The following is a 19,037-nucleotide window of genomic DNA, read 5'->3' as shown; positions in this document are numbered from 1 at the left end:
TCCTGTTTCTCTTTCACTAATGGGCTCTTTCACTAGCACTTTCCCTGTACCTGTTTACTAAAATGTCCGTAGCTTTACCAAAGTCCCCAAATCACACTAACTCACTAATTTTTACTGCACATTTCTTAGAACCCTGCTCCTGATCAGATCTTCATGTTGACTGCTGGGGGCAGTGCAGATCTACCCTACTCAGGCATTTCTAGGTGGTTTCATTCCCTTACACTCTCATTCCTGCAGGAAATTGACTAACAACATTTTATTCATATTATCTTGACAAAGTTCTCAAAGCTGTCACCGCTCTCAGTCTAAGGGGTATTGCTGGGACATCTACAGATTGGAATAAAACCATCACCACCAACCCAGGGCTGCTCTGCTGTCCAATTTCCTCCTACATGTTTCCCGTCATCCCTCTGAAAAGTAGGCATGAGCATTCACATACAGAAATTTAAACTAATACAAATTAAAAACAAACAAAAAAATCAAGCTAAAAAGATCAGTATGGTGGCTCCCCATTGTTTAAAGGCTGGAGTTGGACAGGTCATCACAGCATGTGAAGTCAGCCCATCCTTTCTGTCTCCTTTTCCAGTTTTATAAATGAAAAAACAAAATACAAACAAACAATAAAAACAAAAAAAACACCCCCCTTTCCCACCCCACCGCACGGCCTTTGCCTGATCTATCGAGATTAATGACTCTTCCTTGATGCAGGGTTGGCTACCACTGTTTTGCTGCCTGAAATGTCCACCTCTTATCATACACATTTCTTTGAAAAGTAAATATGAAAGGATTAAAACTGAGGAGCAGGTAAAAGAAAATAATGAGCTAAGCACATCCAGCTATAAAAGCAATGCCCCAAATGAAGGATTTGTTAATGAATTTGCATATGTTTTGTTAATTTTTATGTCTGAAGCAAACACTATTTATTTATTTATTTATTTATTTATTTTTGCTTTCTGGGTCACACAGGGGTTACTCCTGGCTCATGCACTCAGGAATTACTCTTGGCAGTGCTCAGGGGACCATACGGGATGCTGGGAATCGAACCCGGGTCGGCCGCATGCAAGGCAAATGCCCTACCCCCTGTGCTATCGCTCCAGCCACAGCAAACATGTATTATTTTATAACAAATATCACATTTATTTTCAGCATAAAAAACAATATATTGGGAAGGATGCGGTGACCATCGATGGTGAGAAATGGGCACTGATGGGCACTATGACCATTGTATGACTGAAACACAAGCACAAAAGTCCGCAAGTTGTAACTGTACCTCATGGTGATTCACAAACAAAAAATTAAAAAAAAAAAGAACCTGAAAGATGCTTTTAGCTTCAATGTCATGGAGGGTTCTGTGTACATTTTCCTCTATGTACCTTATGGATTCAGGTGTGATACTGAGGTTTTATTTTATTTTGTTTTACTTGCTTTTTGGGTCACACCCAGCGATGCTGCTCAGGGGTTACTCCTGGTTCTGCACTCAGGAATTGCTCCTGGCTGTGAAGCAAACATTTAAAAACAAACAAACCCCCCACTTTTTTTTTCAGACCATTACATGTTCACCAAATTAAATGTATCTGTAAGCAAACTTTGTGGACCGAGGCGTTAGCTTATTGGGTCCTAGGGATTCAAAGGTAACCAAGTCAGGGCCTCTGACCCGAGCAGGACACCTCTGGGACTCAGCTCAAATGTTAGCATCTGACTTTCAGGTACTTTCATTGCAATGTTTTACCACAACAGTTTTGTTAGCATTTTCTCTGTACAACTAATGGGTTACAAAAACATTTTGTAGAAGCAGAGAGAGTAAGTAGTTGACCTTTGGTTTTTATTTCTGTGGCCTTACACATTCTGATTTCACATTTTTAGTTAAGTTTGATCACCTAAAAATACAAAAACAAATCATACCAAATGATGATCAAATGGAAGCCTTGGGAGATAAGTGCTTAATGCAGAAGTAAGCAAGTTCTTCATACAGAGCCATGAACTGCCATGTTTTAAAATGTCTTTGAATATTTGGCATTGTAAATTGGTATTGATTTTTCCTGTTGCCTTTTAAATAATCTTTTTGTTTATTTGTTTGCTTATAGGCTACACATGGCAGTGCCTCTCTTCTTTTCTCTGTTATAACAAAACTTTTTCTTTTGAAGTGACAAAGCACATTCAATTAGTTATATATCAAAACTATTTGTAACAGCAAAGAGGAAAAGAAATTACAACACAGCAAGCATAGAGAAGAGTAAACAAGTCCTTCCTCAGCTCTCATGAATCTTTACTTACCTGGTAAAATAAAATAAAAGTAATAACTTGCTAAGTTATTACTATAGAGAAAGGAGTCTATATAACTTGTATCAAATAGATTTAAAATTTTTTATTTTGGGAAGTATGTCTTTTTCTTTCTGATATCTATTTGGAACCTGTTTTGAAATCTGGTTTTATTAGATATCGTACTTTAATATATGACACATACACTTGTCAGATAAGCAAACATATAAATATATATATATATATATTAAGCCAACTGCTTTGAGCCATGTTTCAATTATTATGCTACCATCTTTGTGTATTTTACCACACATGTTCCTTCAAAGATGGTAGTCAAAAGAAGAAAAGTTTCAGAGACATTTTTGGTAAACTCTAGTCATTATTTTAGTTCAAAGGAGACATTTTTACCTTGGAAAAATAAAGAAAATGAGCGAATTTGTTCCATTTGTTAATTTTAGGGTGCAACAAAAACACTAAGAAATAGCTTTGATCATTATTAAAGTTACAGAATTTCTAGTTATACTGTTTAAGAAGTTCAAAAAACTAATTTAGTTGGGCATTGGCAGACTTAGAGGATTTCAATCTTTTTTTTTTTCAGTTAATTAAAACACGCTCTTCACAAAGTAACACACTTAAAGAGATGACTGGTAGAACAAACACTGATCTCGATTATACGCCTGGACCTAACTTACAGACGCAGTCACCGTCCAAATATGTGCATACGCTCGACATGGATTCCCCCTGTAAAGTTTGTGAACATCTGTGGCCTTACACATTCTGATTTCACATTTTTAGTTAAGTTAGTTTAGTTAAGTTAACCCTGTTGAAAGGAAATATATACTTTTGGCTAGTTTCTTAGACATTTGGCTAGTTACATAGGTAGAAGCCAGAAAGCCAGCCCTCTGGGCAGCGACACATACTTTGCATGAGGGAAGTCAGAGACTCTGGTAGCAATGCCCTGAATTGTGAACCTTCCAGCCTCTGGTAGAAGCACTGAGCCTTGGACAGTAGCCCATGAGCACCGCTGCATGCAGTGCCCCCAGGAGAGCCAGATGAAGCAGGGTGATATTTCACACCATCCCTGTCTGCACAGTGAGCAAAGTTAAGATCCCAGCCATATTTTAGGTGTCAAATATTTATTCCCCATTATTTTATTCCACTTGTTATATGAACATTGGGCATATGAATTGACCATGAGCCCTGGTTCCTTCACTCTGAAATGCCACGCCGTGACCTCATGAGGACCTCTGTGCCATCAGTGACAAAACTGTAGAGCTTACCTGCAGACTGTTGAAAATGACGTACAGGACCAGCATCCAGAAGTATCTGTAAGCCATATGCAGGCCTCCCCAAAGCCAGGTCATAGCAATCAGGGCAAAGAGATACAAAACCAGTGGAATTTCTAGAATCATAAACAGACAAAAAAAATAATTTTTGAATTTCAGATTACTGCACAGTCACATATGGATACAAAATCATTTTTGGTTCTTAGTCTCTATGGTATGAATTTGGAAGAGCAACTTGGAAACCCCATTCTCAGGTCAGAGAGGCGAAGGCACGTCGCTGAGTCCACATTCTTTCTGTTTGACTGGAAGGTGGGGGAGTGGGGAGGAGGAGAGGCGCGCCTCTCTTCGACTGCCACCTGCTGGACTGTTGAGGAAGTGTCACGAACAACTACAGAGAAATGCAATCACATTTCAATCCTCGTGGGTGTGTAAATCTAACAGAGTGCTCAACCAGAAAAAGGTAGGCAGAAATCACTTTCCAAAATTAGTATAGAATAATCATATATTTTAAGAAAGAAACTACATAATAATTTGTGCTTGATTGAAAAACATATACTCATCTTTTACAGGGGAGACATCAAATTTTATAGCTAAGATAAACAGTAAAGATGGAATGATGAATTGATAATTGTCAACCCTAAGCATATTCTTGGTCATAATTCATCAAAGAATTTCAATATTTTTTAGAACACATCATCATAAAGGGAAATATGTATATAGGGCTGGAGTGATAGCACAGTGGGTAGGGTGTTTGCCTTGCATGCGACCAACCTGGATTTGATTTTTCCACCCCTCTCAGAGAGCCTGGCAAGCTACGGAGAGTATCTTGCCTGCACGGCAGAGCCTGGCAAGCTATCCATGGCGTATTCGACATGCCAAAAAAAGTAACAAAAAGTCTGACAATGGAGACGCTACTGGTGCCCACTTGGGCAAATCGATGAGCAACGGGATGACAGTGATACAGTTATATATATATATGTATATATGTGTATGTATGTATGTATGTATATGCCTCTCGGAGAGCCTGGCAAGCTACTGAAAGCATCCCGTGCCTGGCAAGCTCCCCGTGGTGTATTCAATATGCCACACACAGTAACAATAACATTCTAATTCCACTGACCCTGAAAAGAGCCTCCAATGGTTGGGAAAGACAAATAAGGAGAGGCTGCTAAAATCTCAGGGCTGGGATGAATGAAGATGCTACTGGCGCCCACTCAAGTAAATCGATGAATAATGGGATGACAGTGATACAGTGATACTTTTTAGAACAGATTATTTTGTAGTGAATGGTAAAGGTATCACCTTTACCATTGGTGGCTGATATTTGGGTTTTAAAATAATAACCATAAGGAAAGAATTTTAAGATTAGATAATAAATTGCATAATAATAAATTTGGCTTTGAAGCTTCAAATAAACACATCTGCAAGCTGCTGAATCACATACGATGAACTACACCAGGTAAATTTCATGCGAGATCCACAATTATCAATGAATACCAGTCATCACATGCACTGTGGAAATCTGAACAACTTTAGCAATCTTTATTTTAATTTGAAAAAACTCTCAAAACTCTTATGTTATAAGTACAACAGTCAGGATTTCTTTCCCCTTAACCATTTGCAAGCAGAGAACCTAATCCGTCAATTTCTGAAATAGACCTGATCCGTCAATTTATTTTGGGTTTTGGACCATACTCAGTGGTGCTAAATGCTTGAGTCCGGGTTCTGAGCTAAGGGTTCTCTCCTGGAGGGCTTGGAGGATGATTGAGGTGTTGGACTGAACCTGGTTCAGCCCTGTGCAAGGCAAGCATTCCATTCATTGTACTATCACTCAAACTTGGAACATTTTAATGTGCATTTTCTACAAAGACATACTCCTACATAAGTACCATACAATCATCAAATCATAAACTTAATGCTGATATCTCAGACCCCCATTCAAAATTTGTTAATTATTCTGATAATGTCCTTTATAGTATAAGAAAGTTGCTGAAGGTAAGTTGATAAAGAAATTATGGCATATATACACATAGTATACCAAGTCCAGATTGGCCCTGGCATGGCATGGTATACATGAGTCTTGCTTAGAGTGATTCCCCTGGTAAAGGGTCAGCGCTACCAATCAAGACAGTAGAGTACGACCCAGCAAACAGAAAGTGTAAATTGTCCTCATTCTGGCTTTTTAGACAGGAGCAATAGCACAGCGGGTAGGGTGTTTGCCTTGCACGCGGCTGACCTGCGTTCGATGCCTCGTCCCCCTCGAAGAGCCCAGCAAGCTACTAAGAATATCCCACCCGCACAGCAGAGACTGGCAAGGCATATTCAATATGCCAAAAACAGTAACAACAAATCTCACAATGGAGACATTACTGGTGCCCGCTTGAGCAAACTGATGAACAACGGGACAAGATGACAGTGCTACAGTGCTACCCTCTGGAAATCAACCCATGAATGATCCCTGGAGCTTTGCATTGAGTGAACAATGCTAAGCTCTAAATTCTGGCTTGACCCTGCTGCTGGTAGGCACAGCTAATTTTCAAATTATTCTTCCAAGTCACAAAAGAAAAACATTCCTTCATGTAAGATAGTAACATCTTGATCTGAACTTGGTACACGTGAAGTATGTGGTCAGCCTATTGAACTATTGAACTATCTCCTTGGCTCAGGAATATTTGCTTCCCATTGTTAAAAGGCTCTGTATGAACAGTGCTTTTTTTAAATTCAACTAATCTTTAAAATTGAGTTGAGCCATACAAAATATAATTGTCATTTTTATTATTTTAATTATTATATTAGCACTGTTAATTACAATAAAATTATTCCCTTTAATTTGGTAGTCTATCTTTAGAAATTAGAAGCCCTGAGACCTCTAAGCATTTGCTATGCTGGATAAAACTGCATGGGTGGTCGTGCGAGAGCGCCTGCTATCCTGAGGAAAACTTCAGAGGAACCAGCTACTAGATGGTTCGATTAGTCTTTTACCCCTATACTCAGGTTGGATGACTGATTAGCACGTCAGGACTGCTATGGACCTCCACCAGAGTTTCCTCTGGCTTCGCCCTGCCCAGGTGTAGTTCACCATCTTTCAGGTCCTAACACTTCTGCTCGTGCTCCACCTCCCCAGGCCGGTGGTACGCCCTCGAGGACTGGACCCACTCTCGCACATGACTCCCGAGGGATGATGGGAGGGAGGGAAGGAGGAAAGGAGTGGGATGGCTGGGACATCTTATAGCCTAGTTCTCTCTCTCAGAGAACCTGACAAGCTACCGAGAGTTTCCTACCTGCATGGAAGAGACTGGCAAGCTCCCCGTGGCGCATTCATATGCGAAAACCAGTAACAATGATGGGTCTCATTCCCCTGACCCTGAAAGAGCCTCCAATGTGGCACCGTTGGAAAGGACGAGTAAAGAGAGGCTGCTAAAATCTCAGGGTTAGGACGAATGGAGACGTTACTGGCGCCCGCTTGAGGAAATCAGTGATCAACAGGATGACAGTGATACTGTGAAAAATTCTATGAACATATTATTTAAGCATTAAAAATAAAGATTTGAGATTTTAAGTCTAAAAAAAATACATGAATTGTGTACATAAGTAAAATGCTGGGGGAAATAATCTCTTAAATTCCCAAATAGCAAACACTGTGGACTGTGAATCTATTATAGTTTAATCAAACAAAAACAATTTAAAATGTAGATTCAGCTATGAAGGGTTTTATTTTTAAAAACCATGGTTAACATGTCTTCGAAATCTTCTTTAATCCAAGATAATTCCTTTGTATGTTCTTGGCTTCTATGACTCTGACATTCTGGAAAGTGAATCCGCCAGTTTGTCTTGAAGAAACTTGTTAAAATTTGATATTTTATTTGATAATATCATGGTCTAAATGAAAGACTTTGATAGTCTGGAAATTGCATTCTTTGCTCATATTAAGAATGTTCAAAACGTATGAGTATGTAGACTACAAAAAGACATGCATATTTCGCATGGACAACCAACAACCAAGTTTTGAAAATTTGGCCTGCATGTTCCTCTAAGTGCTTAAAGCCAAACAAGTTCTGTGTGCTGACAAAACTCAGTGGGGAAGCCAAGAGAGCATTCCAGGGTTGACTAGAAACACCCACAGCCCGTGTTCTGGGGCTTGGCATCCCAGATCAGAAACTTCAAGGAAGAAAGCCCTTCATAAATAACTCAATTTACTGAATCATAGACCCAGTTTTTTAGCAACACAGCAATGATTTCAGATGGAAGAAATCTATCCAGGGCATGTCTGGATTTTGTGGACCTGAAATTTATAAAATTTGCAAAGTAATTTTAAAAAATTACAAATGCATAATTATGTATAAGATCTTGGAAGGAGCTCATGCAAGCAGGAGGTTCTGAAATTCAGACTTTATTGGCTCTGTGGTGAATCGCTCTTGGGGAGACCCTATGCTCTCTTTGAGGTCTAGAGCAACAATGACCAAAAGAAGGGGTACTAGGAGTGAGAGGTGGTGAAAGTTGAGGAGACATGTTGTTTAATAGCTGCTATGAATGAAAAAGTAATAAAATGAATATTCAATTTAATGAAAGTCTTTTTAGACTCATATTTCCTAAGATGACATTTCACATTTGGTAAAACTTTCTTTGTATACTTTATAAGTTCATGCTTATCGAAGCAGGCATGTATAATTTGCAGTGTTAGAAAAATCATACTGAGGAGTTTGAGAGCGAGTCAGGTAACAGGATGCAATGATGCATAAGAGTAATTTCAGTGTTATCAATAAAAGAGACCCCTAAGAATATAGCAATAAGGCAAAATAATTAAGGTGTCTCTATACAAGACTGCTATCTAGGATGTATAAGGAACTCCTACAACTCAACCATGCAAACAATCCAATTAAAAAATCGGCAAAAACAATTTGGATTTCTTCAAAGTGGAGATACAAATGGCTCATGAGTGCATGAAAAGATCATTATCAGGGAAATAAAAATCAAAACAGCAGTGAGATATCATTTCATACCACTAGAAAGATTACGGTAAAAAAAATCTTAAAAAGTATAAACACTGGTAAGGATGTAGAGAATTAAAAATCTAGTTACTTGCATGGCTGATAGGAATATAAAATGGCATGGCATTTTATTTAAAAAAATCAAAAACCTGATGGTAACTCACAAAGGTAAAATTAAAATCCATAAAGTCGGGAAGTGAAGCTCAAACTTTTTTAGGTGGATACTCAAAATTACTGAGAGGGAGTCAAAGAGAGGCTTGTACATGATGTACCAACTTGATATCAGCACACAGCACTTGTTTGGCTTTAAACTCTTAGAGGAACATGAAGGCCAAATTTTCAAAACTTGGTTGTTAGTCATCCATACAAAATATACATGCCTTTTTGTAGTCTACACACTGATAAATCATTTAGGGTGACCAAATAGTCATTTTAAATGGACTAATGTCCATCAATAGATGAATGGGTAAACAAAATATAGCATAGACATATGATGTAATTTTATTCCGTATACAATATATAATATATATAATATATAAATATATAACCCTAAAATATGTATGCATATATTATATATGATATGGATGAACCTTGAAAACACAGTTAAAATAATGTAGGTATACAAGGCGAGGTGTTTTAGTATTCCACTAATATCAGACAAATCCATAGACAGAAAGTAGAATAGAGGTCACCTGTGCTGGAAGTAGATGAAACTGGGAGTAGTTGTTTAATGGGCAAGAGTTTATTTGGGATTATTAGAAAGTTCCCAAACAAAAGTGGTGATGATAATACAATACCGCCACAATTTGTACAATTTACTGTCATTGAATCATCCTAGTAAAATGGCTAAAATAATCAAAATTTTTTGGTGACACATATTTTACTACAATTAAGAAGAAAGGAGTGCTGAAGCTCCACTACAGGGGAAAAAAATAACATCCTTAAAGCACTTAATTAAAATACTTAAATTAGCAAGGAGACACTAATGTGTTAAAACAAAAAAAATGTAGTCTGAAAAGGTTGAGTGAAAGGCATTACTTGTAGAAAGCTAAAAAAGAAAATGGATATGTCATTTACTGTTTCCATTAAGGAATTTTACTTATTGGAATTGGTAGATTCTGTTGAGAGTATATGAAATCTATTTATTTAGTAGAAAGTATAATATCAATGAATTTAACTGCCATTAAAAATATGGTACTATATTATCTGTTTTCTTTGAAAACACAGTCTTGGCTTTATTGCTATGCACCAGTGACAGCAATAATGGCTTTATTATGGAAATCACACCTCATTTACATGAGGCTGAAATTTATTCTGTGTTTACAATCTTCTAAAGTACTTGTTTTAATTTTACCTCACTGACCTTCTGATTCTAACAATCTGAATGTGCTACTAAAACAAACTCATCAATGTAAAATAAGGCACCAACTGTGAAATAATGTGGAGTTAATATATTTATAGGACTATTTCCAGCAATAAGCATGCATTATTTTAAAATTGGAAAACATGCAATTGGTGGAAAAGGGTATCAAAACGCCTTATTTCTAAAATATGGGCTGTGACTTTGAAATTAGAAGATGCTTGGAAGTGATGAAGTTTCATTGATCTGGTACATTTTGTGGTCAAAAAAATATTAAATGTGTGGGGTTTTTTTGTTTTGTTTTGCTGGTGTTTTGGGGTTACGCCAGGCGATACTCAGGGCTTACTCCTGTCTCTGCACTCAGGAATTACTCCTGGTGGTGCTTGGGGAACCACACCGGATGCTGGAGATAGAACCTGGGTTGGCCATGTGCAAGGCAAATGCCTTACAGGCTGTGCTATTGCTCCGGCCCCTTAGATGTGTTCTTAAAGCATATAAAAATAATATTTAATACATGTTCTATAATCACAGTCAGAGTCAATTGGTTTTCTCAACAAGTAAGCTTAAAGTCAGACATAAAGACAATAGGGCATATACTTATGGTAACTGCCAAGAGATAATAAAGTAAAATATTAGATTGGCAATTTTTTCAAAGAAACATACATTCCCCCAGTGTGATTCTTTGCATTCCTAACCTTTGACCATCAGTCCTATGCTTGGTTCTAATTTTATAAGCTCCTTTTTGCTTAACTTCTTTACCATATTCTCAAAAGGGCTTTTGGTAACAGAGACCCACTTTATTTTATTTATTTATGTATTTATTTATTTATTTATTTATTCATTTATTTATTCATTCATTCATTTTTTAATTAAATCACAGTGAGATACAGTTACAAAGCTTTCATGATCGAGTCATACAATGATTGCATGACACCCATCCCTCCACCATTGCACATTTTCCACTACCAATGTCCCTAGTATTCCTCTCCCCACCCTGACCCCACACCCTGACTCTATGGCAGGCACTTTCCTTCTTACTCTCTAATTTTGCAGAGACCCAATTTATTTCTTTATTTTTTTATTTAAAAAATTTTTTTAATTAGTGAATCATCATGAAGGTACAGTAACAGATTTACACATTTTTGTACTTGTGTTTCCCTCATACAATGGTCGAGCACATCTATCCACCAGTGTCCATTCTTCACCACCAGTGAACCCAGTATCCCTACCCCCCACCCTGCCTCCATTCCCCCCTCCTCTGTGGCAGGGCATTCCCTTTTGTTCTCTCTCTCCTTTTGGGTGTTGTGGTCTGTAATAGGGGTACTGAGTGGCCATTCTGTTCAATCTATAGTCTACTTTCAGCACGCATCTCCTCTCCCGACTGGGTCCTCCAACCACAGTTTACTTGATTTTCCCTTCTCTATCTGAACTGCCTTTTCCTCCAGCATGTAAGGCCAGCTTCCAAGTCATGGAGCCAACCTCTGGTACTTATTTCTACTACTTTTGGGTGTTAGTCTCCTACTCTGTTATTTTATATTCCACAGATGAGCACAATCTTTCTATGTCTGTCCCTCTCTTTGTGACTCATTTCACTTAGCATGATACTTTCCATGTTGATCTACTTATATGCAAAATTCATGACTTCATCTTTTCTAACAGCTGCATAGTATTCCATTGTATAGATGTACCAAAGTTTCTTTAACCAGTCATCTGTTCTCGGGCACTCGGGTTTTTTTCCAGATTCCGGCTATTGTAAACAGTGCTGCGATGAACATATAAGTGCACATGTCATTTCGACTATACTTTTTTGCTTCTCCAAGATATATTCCCAGCAGTGGTATTGCTGGGTCAAATGGGAGCTCAATTTCTAATTTTTTGAGGAGCGTCCATATTGTTTTCCAGAAGGGCTGAACAAGTCGGCATTCCCACCAACAGTGTAGAAGGGTCCCTTTCTCCACACATCCCCTCCAACAGCGATTGCTTTTGTTCTTTTGGATGTGTGCCATTCTCATAGTTGTTTTGATCTGCATCTCCCTGATGATTAGTTATGAAGAGCAGTTATTCATGTGCCTTTTGGCCATTCATATCTCTTCTTTGGGAAATTTTCTGTTCATTTCTTTGCCCCATTTTCTGGTGGGGTTGGATGTTTTCTTCTTGTAGAGTTCAACCAGTGCCTTATATACCTTTGATATCAACTCCTTATCGGATGGGTATTTGGGTGAATATCCTTTCTCATTCTGTAGATTTTCTTTGTATTCTGGTCACTGTATCTTTTGTGGTGCAGAAGCTTCTTAGTTTGATATAATCCCATTTGTTTATCTCTGTTTCCATTTGGTTGGTCAGTTGAGTGTCATCTTTGAAGATACCTTTAGCTTCAATATCGTGGAGGGTTTTGCGACTTTGTCTTCAATGTACCTTATGGATTGTGGTCTGATGTTGAGGTCTTTAATCCATTTTGATCTGACTTTTGTACATGGTGTCAGGTCGAGGTCTAAGCCCATTTTTTGGCATGTGGTTGTCCAGTAGTGCCAGCCCATTTGTTAAAGAGGCTTTCCTTGCTCCACTTCACATTTCTTTGCAGAGACCCATTTTAAATGGATCCTTTGTCTCCAGATAGGGCTGCAAATGTGTGTTGCAGCAGATAGATGTGTATCTCAACTCTCCATTCAGAGGTCCAATCAAGCTCCATTCCTTGATTCGTTACAGAGCCATCTCTACCAGTCAGAATCTCTAGTGTCACTTATCAATGAGCCTTTAGAGTCGATCATTTCTAAGCACACATCCTCAGTCTTTTGTGTCTCAGACCTCTGGGTTCCAGAGTCAGTTCTCACAATGGCAAAGTTAGCATTCCTGTACTCAGACTTCACTCTCCTTTGGTGTACTAGCATTGCCATCCACACATTCACTCTACACTTCGTTTCCCTTCACAGTGTCACTAACTGGAAGAAGTCAAGTCAGGAACCACACACATACAGCAGTCAGCACAGCCTGGCGTGAAACACAGACTCAGTGAGTGTCACTTACTGTCATCCCCATCAGAACTCTGGTCAGGTTGGGAAAACTGCCTCATCACAGGTCTCTCTTGCAAAATCAAAGCACCAACATATCACATAAAAGAACTAATTTGAGCTGCATTTGTCCCTCAATGTCCTAAACCTAGATGGCTTTTATTTCTTAAAGACTTAAATGGGTCTTTCTCTGAAGATCTCGCACAGGCTCTAAGTAAGTTCCTGACACTCAAACTGAAGACTTGCTGATATTAAAAGTGGAACTCTCGGTGTCTTCTAGTCCACCCTCACTCCTTTTGATATGATCCATTCATTCTTTCCCTGTCCTGTCCTGTCCCATTGGGTTCTGTCCCATCCTCTCCTGAATCTTACATTAAAATGCTGACAATAAGCCACTACTGAGTTTTGACTTACAACACAGGCAACTCTGCTCTAAAAGACAATTCAAGCAGGTTTTTAGGGCATCTTACTGATTTGGAAGGATTAGTACATCTGAGATATAAGATACACAGGTAAAGAAGAGAATCAGTACTGGCCTGGAGTATTTTCTAGAGATAAAGAGGAAGAGTATGAGCAAATTCTCAGGCATCTCAAGGTCTGAGAACCTAAAAAAAAACCCAGTAGCTTATGAAGCTCTGCCTTACAGCTCTCCTGGATGCTAGGGGACACTCAGTGTCAGGAAGACTTGGAGTGTGATTTATTGGGGTTGAAAAAAAAGTGGTGCAAGCCTAGAATTATGGTTTTGCCTTGCAAAAGCTGTATGCAATTTTCAATTTGCAGGCTATAATTTTAAATCTAAGGAGAATAATCAAGTTAGATGAGACATACCCACATGGACCTTGCATGAACTGTTATTAGAGCAATTCCATTTGAACCATGTACTTCAAAATTGACAGATAACATCCTGCTGAGGGGAGTCAAATAGGTCTGTGATTCTTAAGGCAAAGGTAAAATGATTTGTTTTATTCTCTTGAGGAAAATATCTTGGAACTTTGGGAAAGAGAAGCATCATTTGGTTCACAGTCGACAATAATTTTCTACACACTTCATAAACGCTTCATAAAACAGCAGAATAGTGACCAAAGTTTTTAGTATACCAGAGCTCCAAAAGAGAAATGAAGTCAGCCAACATTGTAGGGTCTTAGTCAAGTTTTCTGACTCCCAGTTAGCTGTTAGAGGGTTCAAAAGCCCCATGTCTAGGCATGCTCAAGGACCTAACACAATTCTCCACACACTTTGATAAAACAATGAAAATGTACAATGCATCTTTCAGCCTGTCAATACTCTAAATCTTACTAGATAGCTTCATAAGTTTTAAAAATTAGTTTACTATTTGGCACGAATAGCCAGTCTGTTTTATAGAGTTTGATAGGGTACGCAAAGCAGTCATTAAGATTTAATAAGCCTAAAAATTCAACATTGAAGTCTTGAGTCAATTCTGACTCAATGTCTCAGAAAAAAAAACACTTAAAGATAACTCTATGTGTGCAAGAAAATATTTTTACAGTGTGTTAAATATGTCAGTTCCCAGAACTGTTTTCTAGTAAACCTTAAATCTGGATAATTGCCAGCTGACCTCAATGCTTATTTCCTTTTCTTAATTTGGTTCTCTAGCCATCACATTATAAAACTGCAATACCAATTTAAAATTTCACTTTATTTTACTTTGATTTCCGGTTCCATGTTGCTATCTAAAAATTTTAATTCTTTGGTCTATCTCTGTCAACAAGATGAACTGCATTTCTTTTCACAACAGTTCTCAGATTATCAGGATATTGGCAGATCTAAAAAAAATGATATTAGATGATGGCAAGGAAGAAACCACAATATTTCTTAAAAACACATAATTAAATGAATGTAAGAATCAAAAAATGTTCAATTACTTGTTAATTTATGACCATACTAATTTACAGGTTTTACTTAAAATTGAACAGCAGGACTTTAAATTGCTTTTTGATACTTTTAGTCTGTCCCAAACTCAATTTCTAATTTTTTTTCTTGACGCTGATACATCCAAATTATAAATTGTATCATTTCCTTTTCTAATGGCTATTTATACTAAAATTTATAATTTGTTTCTGTCGAATTCAATTAAAAGAAAAAAGTCAATTAATATTTTTAAGGCAAGCACTGAGGTTGATTTAATGGGATTTAGTCATAAAAAGGCAGAATAGTAGTGTGGTTCTGAGCATAAACTCCAGGGCTAGATCACTTGAGGGTCATTTACAAGTTATGTGAATTTGGTGAATTACTTAACTGCTTTGAGACACATTTTTCTCTCCTGTAAGATGAGAATAATATTAGTACTTCTCAAATAAGACTTTGTGGAGTCAGTGGGGACTTACTAGTTGAAATGCAGAACATTTAGAGTAGTTTTACATAAACTGGTCATTGCTTATTAGTTAAGAAATAGTTTTCTTTAGCAAGCAGTGCTGAAACATTGAATACTGGAAACAACTGTATTATGGGCAGCTCTATAAAGCACGATGTTTGAATCAAATTAGGAAAAAAGACATTAGATAAAAGATATGGATAAAAGAATGAATTATAAGGGTCAGAAAGATAGTACAATGGCTGAGAGACTTCCCTTGGCAAAGCATATCTGCCTCGGTCCCCAACAACACATACAGTTACCCCAGCCGCATTAGGAGTGAAGCATGCCTGAGCACAGAGTCAGGAGTAAGTCCTAAGTATAGCAGATTGTCACCCATTTCCGCCCCCCTGCAAAAAAAAATAACCAATGGGTTATATTTTGATCATCACTCGTATGCCATACATACACATATCCCAGCAATGAAAGATGGATGATAAATATTGGAAAAGAGAGATAGTTAAAAAATTAAGGAAAGAGCAGTTACTTTCTGTTGATGTGTCAGGGACGCCTTTGTGAAAAAGAAGGAGCTTCATTTGGGCTTTAAAGAGGAACAACATGTAAATATGCGATGTTCAGGCTATGATGGTGGGAATAGCATAAAGAGGAGTAAGAGGGAAATGCATAAACAGGTGCAAGTTATTAATTTGACTGAATTAGATTTTCATGAAAGTGGTCAGAAGACCGAAGCAACAGGTCATGAAGGGATCTTGAGGACCAGGTAAAACAATGCAGAATCATTTCAGAGAATATGTACAGTCATTTACAATTTTGATAGGAGGAGTGGTCCTATCAAATAAAGCTTAATCTAACAGGAAAGTAAACAGAATGCTGAGAGAGCCGGAGGCGGGCTTGCCAGATAGGTAACTATGAACTGGAGACAGCAATGAGCTAGGAATAATGGGGGAGTCGCTCTCAATGGGAAAAAGAGAGTGGACACAAAGCCAGTATAGATAGACTCTAGAATATTAACTCAAAATTAGAAAATGAGATACTTTGAAAATACGCAGATATTGGAACTTCCTCACTGAAGATTCTAATTCAGTATGTCTAGAGTGAAGTTCATCAAATATTTTGAAATTGTGATTTTGATGACAGATAGATTTTGACAACCAGTAACCTGCTTATCTATGGTTATGGATAAAAATAATTTACACTGGCTCCAATAGTCAGGAAATTAGATTAAGATTAGATTAATTAGATTAGGATTAAGAGAAAGATGAGAAGGAAGCAGGAGAAAAATAATAGAGATCAGAACAACTGACACTGAAGAGTAGCAAAACTCGTGACAATTTATGTGTTCCTGAAGACAAGCTAATATTTTCAGAAAAATGGAGAGGTTGGCCTCAAGTAGATAAATTATAAATACAGTACTATGATATGAAAAAGACAGATCCCTGGAAACACATTTAGTCTAGTACTATGAGTCACAAGAAGAATGAATCTTAACCTCAGATTTAGCCAAAAGTAGCAAGAATGAAAACCAAGAGAGACAGCATATTAAAGGAAGGGCTACTATCACTATCTCTGTGTGTGATAGATACACACAGGAGAAGAGAGGTTAGGAGATTTGTGCCACTGTTATGGGTAATGAATGAGAGAGAATCAGCAAGTTACATTAAAAAATTATTAGTGATTAGAAGGTTATGCATATAGATAGCCTGCAGAGTAGTACTCTTCAAAAAGTTTGTTGGTAGTAGTACAGAATGTAAGGAACTTGCCTTGCCTGCGTTGCCCATGGACGGCCCAGATTTAATTCCCTGTACCACAGAAGGCCTACTGAGTACAGAGCCAGGAACAGGACCTGAGTGTGGTTGGGTGTGGCCCCAACTGCATCTTCCCCAATTCTGAAAAAAGTTTGTTGGTGAAGTACAGAGGAAAGGAAGTCATTGAGAAGGCAATGGTATTAAGATGAATAAGATCTTTAAAGGGGTGAAAAAGTGATGCACTTTTCAGACAGAGGAGAAAGGCCCAGAGGAGACAAATATTTAAGATTCAAGGTAAATGTGAAAAACCAAACGAAACAAGGATGCAATTGAGAGGGCTGCCTTTGGTGAGAATAAGTTATTTACTTCTTTGCCTAAAACAACAGAAGAAGAAGCAAGAAAGGGAGACAACAGAGGAACTATGAGAAGAAATCTAGGAAAGTTAAGCAAGATAATACTGAATTGTTTTCATAGCTAATAGAAAGCATCAAGCACAAGACTTTCAGATTAGAGGGATGTTTTAAAGATTACTTAAGAATCAACTAAAGAAAGGAATCAGCTAAAGATAGTACAAAAAATTCTACAAAGCAGACATGGCCTGTTAGAGTTATTTACAATACCTGATGGAACTAGAGAAAAATTCTAAGCAAAATCAGTCAGAGGGAGAAAGACAAATACTGGATGATCTCACTCGTCTGTAGCACATAGAGAAACAAAACAAAAGAAAAGACAGTACAGAACTAAGACAGGCTCAGATTATGAAACAGTGGGAGGAGGACGGACGAAGAGGCTGACTAGAACAAGCTTAAGAACATTGGTGTGGAGTATTGAATGCTTTGGTGGTGGTGAGGTAGGGCACTTTACCATAAATGTGAACACCACTGTAAACATGTTATATAAAGTGTCGAAGTAATTAAAAAGAAAAGAGGAAAAAGAAAAGATGTAGCTAAAAAAAGTTACTTAGAATAAATTACTCTATTACACAGTAGCGTTCATCGACAAGCTAAAAGATGAAAAGTGTATTTAGACATGGACTGGAGAATTAATAAAAGGAGAGGACAGAATTTGTGAGGAGATTAACAGAGATGATAAAACATCTTTGGAATGTCCAATTACATTGAGGAGAGGAGAGAGAGCAAGTTGCAGTGAGGATAAAAGACAATTTGGAGTGAGAAGAAGAGAATAGAGTGAATTTGCATTCAGAGGGAGAAGTGGAGGGAAAGTGGTGACTCAAGAAGAGAGGATATGATAAGAAAGAGTAACCTAGAGGAGGGGACCATTGTGACAAAGATAATTGGGAATGATCACTCTGGATAAGAACTGCGTGCTGAAAGTAGGTAAAGGAACAAACATGACAACCTCTCAGTATCTGTATTGCAAACTATAATGAGAGAGAGAAAGGGGGTGAGGAGAGAGAAAGGGAGAGAGAGAGAGGAGAGAAAGAGAAAGAGAGAGAGGGAGAGAGAGAGAAGGAAAGTGTCACAGAGTGCCATTGAGCCACAGAGGCAGTCTGGGGGAGGGTGTGGCAGGAGAGAAACTGGGGTAACTGGTGGTGGGAAATGGACACTTGTGGAGGGATGGGGGTTGGATCATCACTGAAACAGGATCAGGAACAGCTTTGTAACTGTATCTCATGGGTGATTCAAAATAGGAGAAAGATACAGAGAAATAAACATAAAGCCTGATCATCTCAGAACTGAAAAAGAATAAAAAAGAAATAGTAACCACAGAATTATGAAAGGAATTAAGGGGGTGTAAGCAAAATGCAAATTTAAAAACAGTGAAAAACTTAAGCAGAGATATGACAACCATAAACGCAAGAAGGAACAAAATTCCTTCTATTATCCACTTAGTTTGAAGGCATGGTGTCTTGTGATGGGTTTTAAGGAAAATAATCTTTATTAGGCAGGCAATTTTTACTTTTCTCTTAATGTTTTCTTCCTGTTATTTCTGGACCTTCTCTTTAATATTGTACCAATATATTAAGTTCTGATCACACAAATTATTTTCGACTATAGGTACATGTATATATACAAACATTTTAAAAGAAATGTGTAGG

The 19,037-nt window shown here is 37.8% G+C and overlaps 1 protein-coding gene across 1 annotated transcript in view; it reads right to left on the bottom strand.

Annotated features, from left to right (window-relative positions):
- ADGRV1 (adhesion G protein-coupled receptor V1) overlaps positions 1-19,037 on the bottom strand; it is a 534,581-nt gene that overhangs the window by 62,032 nt on the left and 453,512 nt on the right. The window contains exon 87 of the mRNA XM_055138625.1: positions 3,540-3,661. Coding sequence (XP_054994600.1) covers positions 3,540-3,661 — 122 coding nt within the window. The remainder of the gene's footprint in view (positions 1-3,539; positions 3,662-19,037) is intronic.

This window comes from Sorex araneus, chromosome 1 (genome assembly GCF_027595985.1).
Source record: "Sorex araneus isolate mSorAra2 chromosome 1, mSorAra2.pri, whole genome shotgun sequence".
NCBI lineage: Eukaryota > Metazoa > Chordata > Mammalia > Eulipotyphla > Soricidae > Sorex > Sorex araneus.
This window is presented reverse-complemented; position numbering and strand designations above follow the sequence as displayed.